Consider the following 18,313-nt stretch of genomic DNA (forward strand, 5'->3'; position numbering starts at 1 on the left):
ACTGTGATGGAAATTTTAGTTTGAAATCTTAAAAAAAAAAAGACTCACACACACGTTTTGAATATTCTGTTTTGAATCAAGTTTTGAATATTCTGTTCAATATCCTTTATTACTCGTTTTTATATATTTTTTTATATATGGCCAATTGGCCATAATACCGTTTTGGTTTATTGGTCACTTTGATATAGAGGCGCGTCTGGTTTCCTTACAATACATACCGAAGATGATAACTGTTTTCCCTTTTAATTTGCGACCTCTGTTATACTTCCTACGTGCGAGAAAAGTTTCATCAACTTCCACAGTTGTTCGGGGTCCTCCTATTTAAATGTTTTTAAAAAGTAATTTTTAACAAGAGCAGTTTCTTGATTTGGACTCTTGAAACGGGGGGAAGGAGTGTTCTAGAATTTTATATCTTTTAGTTTCGTGTTATAGAGCCATGTATTACACTGGTATAAAATAATGAATTCAGCCATTTTGTTTCAATTTGGTACTATTTTTCAGCCCTCTTCAGAGCTAGGACTATGGTAACACTGATAGTAATTGTTCCTTAACCTGTGTAGTTACAAAAAAAAATAATTATTTCGAATGTGTTTAATAGTAATATATTCATATTTTGTTGGTTTGCTCCTCCTTCTAAGCTTTTTCTTTCACAGCTGCGATCGGATTTTCGGATTGTTGTTCTTCACCTGTTTCTATCCTGTGTCACATATGGTGTGACATCACACTGTACCATATCGTTCTTAACACAATCTCCCCACTACTTCTTTGGCCGGCCTCGTGCTAGTTTCTCACTCACTCCTATAGCATCTAGTCGGTGAGCTAAGAATTCTAAAGGTCTTCTTAAATGCCCAAACCATCTCAGTCTACTTTCTTGCAGTTTTTCTACTGCTGGAATCACCTTTACTCTTCTCCGGATCACTTCAATCTTAATTTTGTCCTTCCGCGTCACTCCACACATCCACCGCAGCATCTTCATCTCTGCAACATGCAGCTTCTGTTCCTCTCTCTCTTCTTTGTCGTCCAACATTCCACTGTGTATAATAAGGCAGGTCTCACTATTGTTTTGTAAACATTTCCTTTAAGGCGTATTGGCATCCTATGGCCACACAACACTACTACCATTTATCTCCATTTCATCCCTTACATCTTCTATTCCTGCATTTTCCTGCAGAATTGATCTCAAGTACTTGAATTTATTTATCATTACCACATCCTTTTCGTCCAATTGTGGGATAATACAAATGAAATTGATCTTTGACGGTTGCTAACAAAATTAAGTTTTTTAAAATTAATTTTTTACCTATGTTTGTACCACATTCAGGGAGTTGAAAATGGGTATTCATTTATTTTTTATTTTTATTTTTTATTTTATTATTATTTTTTTTTTTTTTAGCCTCGCTGGTTTTGTCGCAGCGGTCATTTTGTATAGGCGATTGAACGTATTTTGAACTTTTAGAGGATTCCGTTAAACGCTGTATCTGTTTAGGTTTTAAAGGTAATGAGTTCAAACCAAAACCATATGAAAGATAATGGAATGGATACGTTGATGATAGTGGTCTACAATTCCACGCTTAATTGCATGCATGGAGAGCATGCCCACGACCTTTCGGTCTCTTTAATTGACGAGTACCACCAAACAAGGCACCCCGCCCGTAGTTGCTCGTGACTGGACCTGAGTCCTCGTGCACAAGGTGCACCGCCAGGGTTTGTCACCTATTCCTGACTTGCTTAAGCGATGTAACATCCATTCTCTGAGGGAGTGGCATACGCCCACTGCGCGTCCAGACCGAAGTCCTGGGTGCCTACCAGTTAACCTACTGATGGAGGCCTTCCTACTAGCGAGTCAGGCCCTACCATATTCTGCAGGCATGGTGCCCTAGCTTTTCAAGGCAAGCTCACCTCCCGCACATGTTCACCGTTACGCAGGTTCCTGGGATTAGCTCCAATATGCTACCGAATCCCACGGTATAATCAAAGCCCGGCAGAGTCCAACCCAATCCGGGAACTTCAGGCAATGCCCAAGGGGGCTCGCGTCCCAGCCCTGCCTACCTCTATCGTTCAACTGGCAACCGACTTCGCGTGTAGAGATACCACGCACACGTCGAGATGCTTTGCATCTCATCCCGGATCGAATGGTACGTGTTAAGTCACCATTTGAGTTTGGTGCCGGCCCATATCCTACAGTTTCTTCCCTTCCACAGGGTGACAGCCGTTACCCAGATTCCTGGGATTGGTCCCTCCCCCACTTCCGGTCAGTCCCCCTGTAGGCAGGAATCCTACACTTCCCTCTCGGTAGCATCATTCTAGCAATACGGGACTATCTCTTTTCAGCGTTTTGAGGTATCACGAACGTGTTGAGACACTCGGTATCTCTTCCCACACCCAATAGCACGTGCAAGTCGCCACTTGAGAGAAGGCCCGTGGCCACTGCTCTCCTCCGGTAGGGTCGAATGGAATGGACAACATTCTATGTTCTGTGTACATTGAGACGTACTTTAGAACGTCGAGAAAAAAAGCTCTGAACATTGAGGTTGGAAACCTAGAAATGGCCATTTTAGAAAGTACAGTTTGAAACGAAATAAATTAGACTCACCTTCTGGGTTTTATCTACATAGAGACTAGATAATGGACAACGTCCCAAACAAGTTTCAGATCTGAGAACCATATGATTGAGTTTTTTGAAATTTTTAAACATTGTGAATTTTCGAAAATCATGTATTTTCACCATCAAATATCTCAAGAAGGACATAAGTGAACAATCTCAAATTTGCACGAACTAGAGTATTAGTTGTGCAGTAACAAGAGGGTAAAATTGCATCACTGAGACTTGAGTAGTTTCTGAGTTATATGTTTTTCTTCACTGGGACTTAATATCATGAAGCTCCACGAGGCGTAGATATAAACTTTGTAGCAAAAGTCAAAATAATATGATTTTAATGTTAAATGGGTCAAGTGTGTTTAATTTATGAATCATATTTAGCACTAAAAACGAAACACGTCTGTTATTTCTTTTCTGCCTATACCGCTGCTGTTAAGATAGTAGTGAGGTAAACAATTGACTAATTTGTGTACATAGTTTGGTACTGATATTGAAAGTACAACCTGTAGGAGTTGTGAACTCTGTAGATGTGAGTTTTCCGAAAACCTTAGTGATTGACACTCATACTTTGTCATTCGTAGATCATTTAAAAGAGGTTTCTGCCTGAGCCATGGGGATGGAAAACGTGAACAAAAAGATCGTTATTTTCCTGACTGATGTCTTCAATTCTCCCAATCCACCTTTTCTCCGCGTAAATACAGGCTATGGTATCATTAGGTGCAAATGATAACATGCTATGTTCTGGAAGTACTGAAGTACTGCAATCAGTATATTAATCTGATTCTGAGTATGCGTGACATCTAATTTGTGTTTGCGTCTCAGGTACAAATCCATGATATGATCTGGTATTGATAATTCTTTTACACGTAGCATATCTCACATTTCTTGCTGTTTGCCTGCACTAGTGATGAAACTTAGATAAATTGTATGCCTGAGATATTTCAACACAAAACCTATACATCTGTTTAGTTGTTTAAAATCGCGAATTTCACATCATAGCAACTATTAATAACTCAAAAACTACTCAAGTCTCATTGATGCAATTTTACCCACTTATTACTGTCAACTATCGTCTATTATGTGCAAATTTGAGATTTTTCACTTGTGTCCTTCCCGAGATATTTCATGGTGAAAACTCGATTTTCGAAAATTCGCAATGTTTAAAAATTCCCAAAAAATCAAGTAAATGGTTCTCAGATCTAAAACTTATTTGGGCCCTGGTTTACTATCTAATCTCTATGTAGACAAAAAAATTAAAGGTGAGTCTCATTTATTTCGTTTCAAACTATACGTTCCAAAATGGTCATTTCTAGGTTTCCAACCTCAATGTTCATAGCTTTTTTCGACGTTCTAAAGTACGTCTCATGTGCACAGGACACAGAATGTTGTCCATTACATTATCTTTCATAAGGTTTTGGTTTGAACTCATTATCTTTAAAGCCTAAAAAGGTACAGCGTTTAACGGAATCCTGTGAAAAGTGCAAAATACGCACACGCTCCTATTCAAAATGGCTGCTATAAACAAACCAGCATGGCTAAAAAATAAATGAATACTCGTTTTCAACTCCCTGAATGTTGTACAATCTTACATAAACAAATTAAAAATATTTAAATTTTGTCAGCAACCTTTGACCTGGAAATTGGTCGATTTCATTTGGATTGCCCTTGTATTCTTGTATTCTCAATTACATTTTTCCTGAAAGGACGAAGTAAATATTCTGTCTTAGTTCTACTAATTCTAAGCCCTTTGCTCTCCAATGCTCCTCTCCAGGCATCTAATTTCACTTGCCTTGGTCTCGCTCACTAGCACGGTGCCATCCACAAATAGCATATTCCTAGGTGCTAACTCTTGGATATAATTTGTAGGTTCGTCCATCTCAATTGTAAAAAGGTATTAATGATATCCCTATGATTACAGTTTAAATAAAAAGTCGATCACTAAACAAATTTGATTAAAATAGATTGTCAGTTGTTTGGTATTATCTGTCACATAAGTTTATGTATGTTTTGTGCGGGATAGTATCTTTTGTCACTTAAAGCGATGGAAAATATGTAATTGACCTTAAAAATCTTTTAAAGCTGTTGATTCTGGTAAAACAACAAAACATATTGGGCCTTATGCAGAGTTGTTTTGACGTATGATTAGCGTCATACTAATGGTCTGACTACGTCAAGAACCATATGTTAGTCGAACTCTTTAGTATGGCACTAATCATGCGTCTGAGCGACTCTGCATAAGGCCCATTACGTTTGCGTATGTAATTTACACAACAAATAACACGAACAGTGTGATAAGCAGGGAAAGCAGATAAATTGTTATATGGTATGGCGACAGAAGCAAAAATTACAAGCTGAATATTTAAAGTGTATAGTAAGAAAACAAGCACTCGAGTATGTAGCATAGTGAGTAACGTACTGATCTACCAATCAGCTGATCCAGGTACGAATCTTTATCAAGTGCACCTTTTTATTTTTTAATCAAAGGAGCAGCCATTATTTGTAATACTTACTTTTTTACTTTTCGTCAAAGGAACAGCCATTACTTAGTTTTATATATAATTTCATTCTGTTAGATATGTTTTTCTTATTCTTATCTAAAGTAATAATATAACGCTGCAAGTATGATTCTATCTAGATAGATAAAAAATAAGTGTGTTTTAGATTTCTTTCCATTAATAAAATATAAAAATGAAATGAAATCTTTAAGTTTTACGTCCCACGGTTATGCCGGTTAGGCTAAAGGAGACGGTGATTATGAGTAATGAATGAAGTGAATAAAGTGGGAGGAAACGGGAGAACCCCGAGAAAACCCACGAGCACGGTGTTTGTCCACCACAAGGTCCACACGGTGCGAGCTGGGATCGAACCAGAGACCCCAAGCACCGGAGGTGAACGCTCTACCACTGAGCCACCGTGGCCCCCACAACTAAATGAACTCCACAACTCACCATTCATCTTGAAATGCATTTCGAGCCCATGTTCATTGTCTAGGAGATGAACACCACTGCAAATTTCCCTTCTGGATCTGCTAGTGGTGCAAGTAATCTGTTACTATTGGCAGATAATTGAGATGAAGCCGATGGAAGCCATATTATTTTTATTCTTTTCAAGTAGGTACCGGTGCTATGCTTTCTTTTTTGAATCTTGAAAATCACAAAATAGAAGTGAGAATATTTTTATAACCTCATTTCGAACATTATATTCTAGAAGTTGTGTACTGAAAAAATAACATCGTAAATTCACTGAATATATATATATATATATATATATATATATATATATATATATATATATATATATATATATATATATATATATATATATATATATATATATATATAGGAAAAATATAAAATAACTACATATCGTATTTTTGTTATTAATTTGAGTACGATTGTGCAGATACCAATGTTCGATAGTGTACACAAAATTATGATCTTATTTAAACGGAAACTTGATTAAGATTGGCAGGTTGTTCCAAAATTCTTTAAAAGAAAAGACTGCGTATTTCATATGTAAAATTTTTACACAGCTACTTTGTGGATGAGACAAAGTGTACAAAAATAGAAAACAAAATCCTAACGAACAAGAAACAATTTCAAAATTCGTTCAACATCTTTCCTAATTCAACGCATATCTATTGCTATTCAACGTGGCAACGTATCGTCGGTTCTTGGCACCTTACCACATGGAAAAGAACTAGATGAGGTGTTTCTTCTCTAACACACAAGGACAACGCTGAACATTTATACAACTGGACGACATACTATACAAATAAGGTGTAATATCATTGGATGTCGTAGAAAAGCAGACAGTAACACTAGATATCATGCCGTTGATAGGTGGTTTTCTACCTCTTCCTTTGGTTCTACTATCGAAATATATTTCCTGCTGGCTTAATTATTTTTTCGCAATTATTTCATAAATTTATTTAATATAATTGTTACAATTTTATTCAAATTATTATATTTCAAAATAATAATGAAAGGCATTTGAGATTTCTGATTGCCATCTATGAAGAAATCTAATTAGATTATTACGTGTAAATATTTTTCCACGTTCAAAAATGAAAATAAGCCGTACAATGTGAAAGAACTATTCATGCATTTTTCTGATAATATTTCTATACTTACGGGATCATGTGTGGAATCCAAGGCCGCTGCTAAGATTCGAAGCTGTGGCTCTTGAGCAAGCTGAGCTTGCACAGCAGGACCTTCTACCATAAATAACAAGGCTCTTGCAGCCAGCAGTTGAAGACAGTGATAACTACAATGTCGCCACCTGTTGAGAACACCGAAAGAATTATGTTAGTATTATTTATGATATACAAACATATATAAAAATACTCATTTTTCCATACTATCAACTTAGTAATATTCAACAGGTCAATAAATGATGCCTGAGAACACCTTGGAGCAATGACACAGGGGAAAGTAAAAGCCAATACCTATGAAATTACTGACTCAGAGCATATTGTGAAATTATTCCTTTTGTAAGGGACTAGGTTGAGTAAATCAGAGTCTGGAACCACTACTCCGGTTTATTATAAAAATCTCCGAATAAAATACAATAGTATATACGGAAATATTACAATATAACTTTCTCTAATGCGAGGTAGAGAAAAGGTAGCCCAAGGGACCTTACAGCCTTAGAACAGGGTCTCTATAGAGCTCCAAGCAAGCTTAGTAAGGTGGAAGGGAAGCTTAGAGTCAAGGATCAGACTAGAGGCTTTGAAGTTGGGTTTCTCCTAGAGCTCCAGGCAAGCTAGAGGTGGGGTGACCGATCACAGACTGGTGACTGTCCGTTGAATCCTCTTCGTTATATAGGCGCCCCGGGAGGTGGTGGCGCTACTGCTCCCTTGTCGCCATGTGACTTGTAGATGGTGCTAGTGGTCCATCGCTTGCTTCTTGTAGTAATCCAACGTGAGGTGTAGTACTCCATCGTAAATACACGTGGTTGCTGTTTTAGTACGCACGTGTAATGTTAATAAACACAAGCACGTGGTATATTACAATATTGTAGTTGTTGTTTCTGGTCTGTCACCACTACTTTGACTACGTCATATTGTTCTATCTGCTCTATATTATCTATTTGTTGGTTTTTCTGAAAACAGGAAACAGACTGAAACGTTAATGATCATCGAGATCGAATTTATTACATTAATATTGCTTATTATTTCTTATCATCGAGTAAATAGACATCACTCTTTCTAATGATACAGTGGCCAGTGTTTCAAATTACATTTTCACTAATACCTAGTACAATCTACATAGAGTTCTTACAAACCGCTATGATTTAAATAGAAGGAGGTCTGAGAAGGGACATTTTCAGAGTTTAGGATTCTTTCTTTCCAGGGTTTCCCATTATTTATCGTATATTTAATTTATGTCTAGATTATCACTAGATTCTCTGCATTAAATACCGAGCACTTGTTCCATTACAATAACACGTCATCTGTTGACAATTCTTTATTTAAAGTGTCATAATTAGTGCCCGAAAATTTGGTCATTTTTTAGAAAAGTTACCTGTATCGGTAGTTTCTTGAAGGAAACATCTATTTTGTCAAATGCCTTTATAAAAATAAATATTTTACATTTTGGTACAAGAGTTTCAGATTATGAGTCCTCGTTTTCGACATGGAGCGTGTGTAAATATCAAAACGACATTTTGGATTAAAATGTTCCTGTTGGTCGATATGTATTTATCTATAACATTGTTTCCAGGTTCAGCTTCTTTACATAATTGTGGCGCCCTTAATTCTAGGCCGATTATGTTGAAGTTAACGTAATGTTTATTCGTGCGGCCATTGTTTCTCAAGTCGGCATTTAAACGAAGAGAAGTTTTGATCAATTTAGAAACGTTCCGCAATAACTATTTTTCTACACCTTGTGATAAAGAAAGAAGAAACAACCAAGTTAAATCAACAAAGCATTAGAAGCGATATTCTTCATTCAAGGTACAAAACCCTGAACAGATTTTTGCTAGTAAACCCTGAACAGGTAAGTTGCTAGAGGAGATTACGAAATTAGAGAAAAGAAGCGAATCTCTTGCTACATCCTTGCAGATCTTTTAGGAAATAGTTGACCAGCTAACGAAAGTGCCTGGAGGAAGGGATCGGCTATTCCTGAGAACTGTAAAAATGTTTTGACTACTAACGAGATTTTAAAAAATGTTACAATGTTTGTTATGTTCTTAATAGTTAAACGTGGGACACCTTGAAATGAGTCTATCTACAATAAGTTCATTCACATATGCCCTAGTTATTTCAGTTGAAGTGGAAAGATCATTTTCACGTCTATGAAGTTGTTCTCTCCCGCCCACCTAATGAATGTATATTTTTATATCTTCATCGTTAGTTTATCTTTGGTTTACTTTAGTTTCGCTAAAATTATCATTAGTTTTACAAAGATACACTTTTTTTTTTTTTTTTTTTGGAAAAATAAATGGGTAGGTTAACTTTTGACAGCCGATCAACTCTGACTGTTGATGACTTGAAGAAGCATATTATGATTATGTGCAGCCAACATATATCAAAAATGTTAAATTGTAATGCGTTCCATAATGTCTGAATTTTAGAATGTAACAGCTTTATTGTGCCTCTTCTTGCAGAAGAAATAATAGCCCTATAGCCCTATTTGCTTTATATATAAGTAATGAAAACTGTATGTTGTAAAATGTCTAAATAACAGAAAGAACTGCTTTATTTTGCCCATTTTTTTTATTTTAATATTTTTTTAGTAAGAAAAAAGAAAACTGTCACGCGTTGTATAATGTCTAAACAACAGAAAATAATAGTTTTATTTGACTCTTAAGTGCCTATTTGTCATATTATAAATCCCATTTTGTTTCCTAATTCACTCAAAATAAATGCCTGAACTTGCGGGCACTGATCATTATAATACCATACAATGCGATAGTGATATAATGACAGTAACTGCGAGCGTAATTGAAAAATTCTGCAACCTCCGAATGCCCGGAATTTTCGGATAATGCTCAAATTTGAAATATAAATATTCATTTGCATTTATGTCCCAAGGAATTTATGCTGCAATTTAAGTGCCATTACATATTAAATGAACATGTAAAATTGGATTTTCATAATAATTATGCGGATTAATCAGTGACCAGATTTAGGTCCCCTTTGTTATTAACCATTTACTCTGTAGGCATCACCATCACTCAAATGACACATATTACGTTAATAAACAAAACAGAAAAGATAATCGTACAGGATATCAATCCTATAAGCTCATATAAACAGTTGCTCCACGACGTCCTGCTTCCTATTGTGCATAGACAACATATATGCCCGTTGGCTCGTTTCGGAGTCTCGGTACCTTCCGAGCAATGCGGAGAGGTTCTATCGGAGTTAAAACTAAGTTATTTCCCTTGTTTGAATGACTACTCCTTCAAAGGCAAATTATTTATTTTACGAAGAGGTATAGAGAAGAAATTACGTTAAATGTCTTATTACGATTTTAGAATTCATGTAGTTTCGTTACGCGGTCTAGAGTTCAAATATTGTAGAAGCAAATATGAAGTCTATTGTGAGAGTCCTGTGTTCAATAGGAGAGGGCCAATAAAGTAGTGGAACATTGTGTCCATTCAGAAACTTTATTAGACTGCATGTTACACGTGCTCGTGTGGCCCTGTACCAAATGACCCTGTCACAACTGCAGTAGTGAGACAAGGACAGACTTCATCATCTCAACAACGTAATGGTGGCTCATTAGTTAGACGTGATCAGGAACGAAATATAATGACACGATTGCTCGGCGAAAGGCTGGTGTGGCGATATGGGTGCATGACTCAACCGCGTTCTATCGCCAGATATGGATGTGAGCAGACCAGAAGATTAATCTGGCCAGTTTAATCAACCACGGGAGATGTTCCAGGTACCGTGTCAGTGTAGACGCAAATTGTATGCAGAGAAGTGGAACCTCAGTGAAAACATCTTCTGTCCTTTCAGACGACATCGAACCGTATGTACGGACACTGGTCACTATGACAACACTTTGGAACGTTTGAATGGCTGTTTTAGTGACATGATTACTCAATCTACAATAGGAATTCAGAAAAAGTGATTGTTCGTTCAGTCTCTAGTGTTGAGTTGGTGTCTTTATCCTTCCTATACCCATATCACTACAGTAACATTTCATTCGCGGAGTGATAATGTACAATGTCGATACGTTGCAATGTTGTCGTAGTCAAACGTTGAAACCTGCTGGTGTCGATCTCGTATTCGCCGATGAGGCATTTTCAACTGTCGTAAACTCTAACGTCGAACAAACACATTTCTTCTATACTGTTGCTACTCTGTTCTTCCATCAAACGCACGTTATGTACAGTGCAACTGCACTACTAATAGTAAAACTGATCCCATACTTTACAGTTCTGTAAATGTGGGTTCGATCGGATACAACTCTTTCCCTTGCTGAATCGTTAATGTACCTAAAATACACACATATAGCATTTTTGTAAATAGAACTACGATACTCCAGTAGCATTTCCAGCATATCTTCTTTTTCCAGGAATCTCATTTCTGCCTACAGCATTATGAAAATATCGCATCTAAGGCGACAAACTGGGCGAGACAAGCATTCTATCTAGGTATATCACAAAATCGATTGTGCACTAGGTGTTATGATATAAGTTGCTATTAAGTTCGATTCCCAAATGTGTTTAACATACATTAATGAACGTTTATTTGCTATTGTTATATTACTCATGTGTTAAACCTGTTGTAGTTCCTTCTGTACAGTGCTGAGCCGTCTAAGCGCGAACCCAAGATCGTGCACACTTGCGTAGAGCATCAGCCATTAGCACACATAAAATATTATACAGTATTAGTAACATTAGGAACAAATAATATAGGGCCACGAGTTTCTAATTTTACACACGGAACTGCAAAATTTTTGTTACTTTAATTTTGTCACGCTCTTTGTACATAATAATTGTGGTTTTTTAAAATTAAAATTCTAATTTTTAAAGTTAGAACAGTACTTTGAAGGTAGTATCAGGATATCATTAGAATAATTTGTGGAAAATGCAATATTTGCTTTCATGAAGTGTGTGTGTGTGTATGAGATAACGAATAAAAAATATTAGAATAGTACAGCGAGCATGGAATATGAATCTAGCAATCTGTGATGAGTTCACAACAGGTCATTAGCAATATAAAATCTGAATTATTCTTTGTTACTGAATGTAGTAGAAACATAGACGAACACACACACACACACACACATACAGACCATTGAAATAACCAATTTGGTCACCGTTATACAGCGGATGATGTAAATGGCATCATTTCCACATTAACGAATGTGTTTGTTACACACAACACTCATACGGTTATTTGCTATTAACAATAGCAGAACGCCAATCCTCCAATTTTTTGTTTCCCTCATTTGAAGCCGTGAAAACGGAAAAGTAGGAAGGGGGAACTTGGAACAATCACTGAAAATGTCCATCACTATCAGCAACAATTGTGAATCAGAACTTGTAGCAGCTAGCGGCCATTGTTTAATCAAGAGAGTGTTTCAAATAACAATTAAATTCCATATAGGTAGAGAAAATTGGATTATACAGTTGGAGACAATGAAACACAATTTACAACATGACAGAGACTACTAACTTTTTTTTGTTATGCAAATCAAATACTCTATCACTTTTTATTTAGTTTTTTAAAAAAATAAAAAAAAATATAAAATTTTTGTGTAAATGTTTTATGGTGTTGTATACTTGCCCTATCTTGTTCTTTAGCCTATTAATTTATATGGAAAATTATTTATTGTTTGCTTTTAAAATGAATTGAAATTTTAACAATTTCACCTTCAATATATTTAAATGTACCTTACTTCCGGAAATTATATATGCAATATAGCCTAGTGATTTTTGTCCTATGTGCAATCAAAAAATAAAATAAAATAAAATAAATAAATATGTCAGACTGTGTGTAACACTAATATCTAATAGTACAAAATAAAGCTAATAGGTATCACTAATTGTGCTGCCTGTCTGAGGCCAATAGATGTCACTATCGTCCAAGCAATTTGCAGATTTAAAAGTATTGAGACAATTTAATTGCAGCTAAAACTTATTATTTTAATTTAATTATTTCAAAATAGGACAAAGGCTATGACCATATTTAGATTTGTACATTAACATTTGTGTGTATTCATACAGTAATATATTGTGACGATTTAATTGCAACTTAAAAACTGTATTGTTTCAAGTTAATTATTTTCATATAAGACAAAGGCCATGACCATATTTAGATTTGTGCATTAACATTTGTGTATATTCATACAGTAATATATTGTGACGATTTAATTGCAACTTAAAAACTGTATTGTTTCAAGTTAATTATTTTCAAATAAGACAAAGGCCAAGACCATATTTAGATTTGTGCATTAACATTTGTGTATATTCATACAGTAATATATTGTGACGATTTAATTGCAACTTAAAAACTGTATTGTTTCAAGTTAATTATTTTCAAATAAGACAAAGGCCAAGACCATATTTAGATTTGTGCATTAACATTTGTGTGTATTCATACAGTAATATATTGTGGCGATTTAATTCCAATTTAAACTGTATTTGTTCAATTAGATTATTTTGTAAACGGATAATGATGACACCGAACATGAAAGTACTTGGCTGTTTATTAATAGGACAATGAAAGAATTAGTGCTTTTTAATTACATACGATTTTAATCTACCTATAGTGTAAACAGAGTAGGCACGCACCCAGAAAGTTTTTGTTGGGAGGGGTCCAATGTGTTTTATGGAGATTCAATACTACAAGAAAACACCGTGTGCGTGGGTTTTTTCGGAGTTCTCCCGTTTCCTCCCACTTTCTTCATTCCACCCTTTCATTCATTTCTCATTATCACCGTCTCCTTTAGCCTAACCGGCATAATCGTGGGACGTAAAACTCAAAGATTTCATTTTCAATACTACACGATACAATTTTTATGTAGTACTGAACCGGTGTTATTGTGCATCCGAAAAAACGATAAGTAATTTTTCAGTTTGGCCCTCTATATTCTCAGAAAGAATAAATTAGAAGTAGATTGTTTTTATTTATTTATTTTTTTTTAATGAGTGGAGATGTAGTGTAAAATCAAAGTATTAAGCTACACCAATCATTTCTCTACGAAAACAAGTATAGCTTTATCAAGACAGTATAGAAATGTATGTTAAGTTACAAAGTTTTTTTTATTTTGAAAGGGGGGGGGGGCGGACGCGGTGGACAATCCGCATAGGTGCGCCCCCGACAGAAGGCTGGATGCAACAATTCGTATTTAGTAATCATTTACATTAAAAAAAAATATTAAATTTCTCTATAATACAAATTTATTTTGAAAAGCAAAATGTATTTAATTAGACATGTGGAATAAATAAATTAAAATAACATCAGTAAAATTTCAGTTCATATAAAAGACGACGGTAAAATAACTTGCCATAGAAATCAGTGGTCTAAAAAAAATAGGCACCCATTACCGTAAAATCAGGGATGCAAATAAGCAACAAAATTTTACTAGAGCAAGAAAAAAAGCTACTAGCCCACATCTGACAATAGAAATCATTTACTTACCTTTGAAATAAATAATAGTGATATTTCAAACTCGCGAGCACCGATGAAGTATTCGCCCTTGGCGAGTGGTTATTTGCATCTCTGCGTAAAACATTTTCAGACGATTTATTAAAAAAAAAAAAGTTCATGGAAATTAGATTTTCAGATGAATATTTAACGTACGATTACAGAGTTCAGTCATAGGCGGAATTAATAGGGGAACCAAAGAGCCAGGCTCTCCAAGGAGTCATGCAGATTTTTGTACTGGATGAAAATAATGTGATAAAGCCTACCTCAATTTACGCAAAGGCTTTCTAGGGACATTTGCATTCGACACATTTAATAGTTAACTGTACTTTATCTAGCCATCGCGATATATATACGTGTATATATATTTAATACGACCTTGGTACCTGGATATAATAAAAGTAGTTGGACCACTGTAATAGTAAGTAGTACACATCCTCTCAAATTACGCTACATAACGTTTTTCATTTGGATAATTTCATTAACATTATCTTTTATTGTTTCAAGTAATTAATATTTTGAAAATATCCAATTTATTACCTTGTTTATATATATATATATATATATATATATATATATATATATATATATATATATATATATATATATATATATATATATATATGGTGTAAGGAAGTATTATTATTATTATTATTATTATTATTATTATTATTATTATTATAAGTAGTAGTAGGAGTAATGTAACGGTAACTGCTATATTTCGCACCTGGTTTTATGTATAGAAGAACACCTGTTAGTTGTTACATTCCTTCAATGTAATCGCCTCCCATCTCTATCACCTTTTGGCACACGTGTAAGAAGCGTCGTACATCGTTATCGCGTCAATCTTTGTGGATTTCCCGCAGGGACTACCATATGGCACGGATGATGGTTTCTCTTGTATCATAGTGTTTCTCACGAAGTAGTTCCTTCATTTTGAAAAGAAGGTCGTCACGAAGTCTTTGAAATCATTGTTCTGTGCTGCACCCACATGCTACTTAAATCTTGATCTATGCACGTTGTTCGTCTTTCCGATTTCACTTTCGTCTTTCCGATTGTTATGGATTTCACTTTCTTCCTATACTTCACGGCAATTCTGCTTTTGATTAAATAACATTACAGTCGTTACCACTTGGCATACTTCATCGCCTCAGATTCCCTTATCAGTAATACTGAGATTTCTTGTAGTACTGAGACACGGTCCTCTGACGTGAGAATAATGTTGCCACTACTTTTTATCCAGCCTGTGTAGTTTAAAGTTCAAAACTAAAAATATTTATGATTCTTGCATTACATTTTAGTGATATGAAAGTTGAAACACAAGTAACAAACGTTACACACATTAATGAGAATTCTCCAGAACCAGATGGAAAAAATAATGTTTTTGCTCAACTGCTTTGTCGTCTAAAGTGAACACAATGGTTTTGTAATATGAAGATGCTAAAGAACCAAAGATTTTTAAAAAAATCCTTTCTCGACTATAACATTTGTCTGAAGGAAAATTAAAGCATGTCCAGAAAAAAAAAAAAACGTTACACATTTCGTAGCAAACGTACCAAGTCACTTCTTAATACTTTTATTCGTAAGACTTACGTCTATTATTTTCAATCATAGATGCCTCTGTTGAAATGAGACAATTTAATTTTCGAATACACTTTCTCCAATGAGTAAATTCTTAAGTTAAAACTTAACAGTGTTAATACAATGAAACTTGCAGTAATAGTGGAAGTTTTACTTCATGAAGCATATAACATGATTCTGTGTCTTTAACCCTTAAAGGATCCTGGCTTTTTGAGCTATTTTTTAGACTTTCAGTCAAGCAGCTACTGTATCGTCACTATTTATCCTAGGATCATGGTTCATACCTCATTCTCTTCAGAATAGATCTGGCTTTCCCACAATGCCCCAAAATACCATAAAACACTATGATCTCCGGGAAAAAAATCCTGAGACATCCCTAATTACCCTAGGACTATAATCCGCCAATCATTCTCTTCGTCTTTCAGGCGGTACCATTCACATGTCTCCATCATGTATCTAACGCTGGAAATTCCTGAAAAAAGGGATTTTTTGGGACAAAATTTCCCTTTTTTCAACTTTTGCCCCTCTGGACTCCCCCTGTTTTTACGCAGAAATCGAAAAAAACTTTTGGTAAATACTACTCGGTGGACTGAATGTTTGTGCAAAATTTCAATCTTCTACGTGAAAAAATAGGCCCGCCAGAAAAAAATTCCCTACCATGCCCCACTTTTACCCTATACAGAAGTATATTTGGATAAAAATTCACTGAGACGGCCCTAATCACCCTAGAATAATAATTCGACCGTCGTTCTCTTCAGAATGGAACTGCCTTTCAGACGGTATGACTCACATGGTCCTATCATGTATGTGAGGCGGGAAAATGACGAAAAAGGGGTTTTTGGGGGTAAAAAATCCCTTTTTTAACCCTTTGCTTCTCTGGTTCCCCCCCCCCTGTTTTAACACTGACATCGGAACAAAAAATCTGGTAAATACTACTTGGTGGACTGAATGTTTGTGCAAAATTTCAATCTTCTACGTAGAAAAATAAGCCCGCCAAAAAATATTGAACATAGGCTTAGAAAATGAGAAAAGAAATTTTTGACTTATGACGTCATCACCTCCTATGTCTGGACGCAGGACGGTCTGAAACCATACGTAATGTCTTCTACAAGGCCTCTGGACTTGGAAAACAAAACAAAAACAAAAAAAAAAAAAAAACCGGACGAAAAAGCTCAAATAGAAGAGAAATAACGCAATGTACCATGAAAAACGCGTATGATACAAATTGTACCATAGGATCCCCAAAGGGTTAAAGCAACTGGAAGCTCAATTAATATTGAATTGACATGGAGTTATTTAATATTTACATATGAAATGCTTTGTATATATATATATATATATATATATATATATATATATATATATATATATATATATATATATATTCAATTTCGGGTCATGCACTGAACTGGCATTACAAGATTTGTGTTAACAATAAACTTCTCTGTGATATTCATAAATTTCGACAATTTCCATACGGCTAGACTCATCATTCGATGGGCATACATGCAAGAGAGACTGAGCATGTGTTTCTGTTGTTTTTCCGCTTTGCATCAATTAGATACAGTTCTTCACACGGTTAATTTGCCCAACAGAGTGTTCCTTCTGTGAATATTCAACAAGAATAGTCACTATCTACTAGTTCTTGAGAATTAGTTGTTTCAGGTTTGTCAGAGGTTGAGACATAGCAGTAAATTACATTGGGGTCTGTATTATTTTAGTGGTAGCATAATATCAGTCGCCATCTTGGTGTCAGAATGTTGTCACACTCAGTACGCAATCCAGCTATTGTAGCGTGAGGACTGTGATTCTCTTACTGTGCTTTATGTGACGTGTTACAATTTGAGCTGCAATAGAAAATCCCGCCTCTTCTGAGATGCGTTCTCTGATTAGGTTTTTGTTGGCAAAAAGCCGCAAGCCAATTGAAGTCCATCGCCAACTGTGTGCATGTACAGACCAGCAGCGTCATTTCAGATTTTACTTGGGGGGGGGGGGGCAGACTACTTGATATAAGTAAAATTTCGCGTTTTTTATTGATTTACTACTATTCTATTGATAAAATCTATATGCATCTCAAACTCAGGGGGGGCAAATGCCCCTCTCTGCCTTCTTAAATGACGCCCCTGGTACAGACATAGAATTATGAGTGAAGGCCGACTGTGGCAATGGTGCATTGATTTTACAAATGGCCGTTCCAATGTTCACGATAAGGACCGCCACAGCTAGGTCTAGTCTTGTGTCTGATGAACTGGTGTGGCAAAATTCGGCGACAAAATTCATGCAAATCGTCGGGTTGCTGAACATTTTCCCCCAAATTTCATAGAGTTTGGTGCATGAAATTCTGGTGGAAACGCTCAGTTACAACAAATGCTGTGCTAGGTGGGTTCTGAAAATCCTAACGTAAGACCACCAAAAACTGAGAATGGCTGCATCACTGACTTCCTTCGAAGATTATGGGGACAAGACTTTGGTGAAGTATGTCAATTGTGAAACAAAACACCGGTAGATGGAATGAGGACACA

At 35.6% G+C, this 18,313-nt stretch overlaps 1 protein-coding gene across 1 annotated transcript in view; it reads right to left on the reverse strand.

The window, feature by feature from the left end:
- The window catches only part of LOC145689995 (uncharacterized), a 690,354-nt gene that overhangs the window by 393,036 nt on the left and 279,005 nt on the right, over positions 1-18,313 (reverse strand). The window contains exon 11 of the mRNA XM_081764461.1: positions 6,733-6,880. Coding sequence (XP_081620587.1) covers positions 6,733-6,880 — 148 coding nt within the window. The remainder of the gene's footprint in view (positions 1-6,732; positions 6,881-18,313) is intronic.

This window comes from Thermobia domestica, chromosome 1, assembly GCF_964235325.1.
Source record: "Thermobia domestica chromosome 1, izTheDome1.hap1.1, whole genome shotgun sequence".
Taxonomy (NCBI): domain Eukaryota; kingdom Metazoa; phylum Arthropoda; class Insecta; order Zygentoma; family Lepismatidae; genus Thermobia; species Thermobia domestica.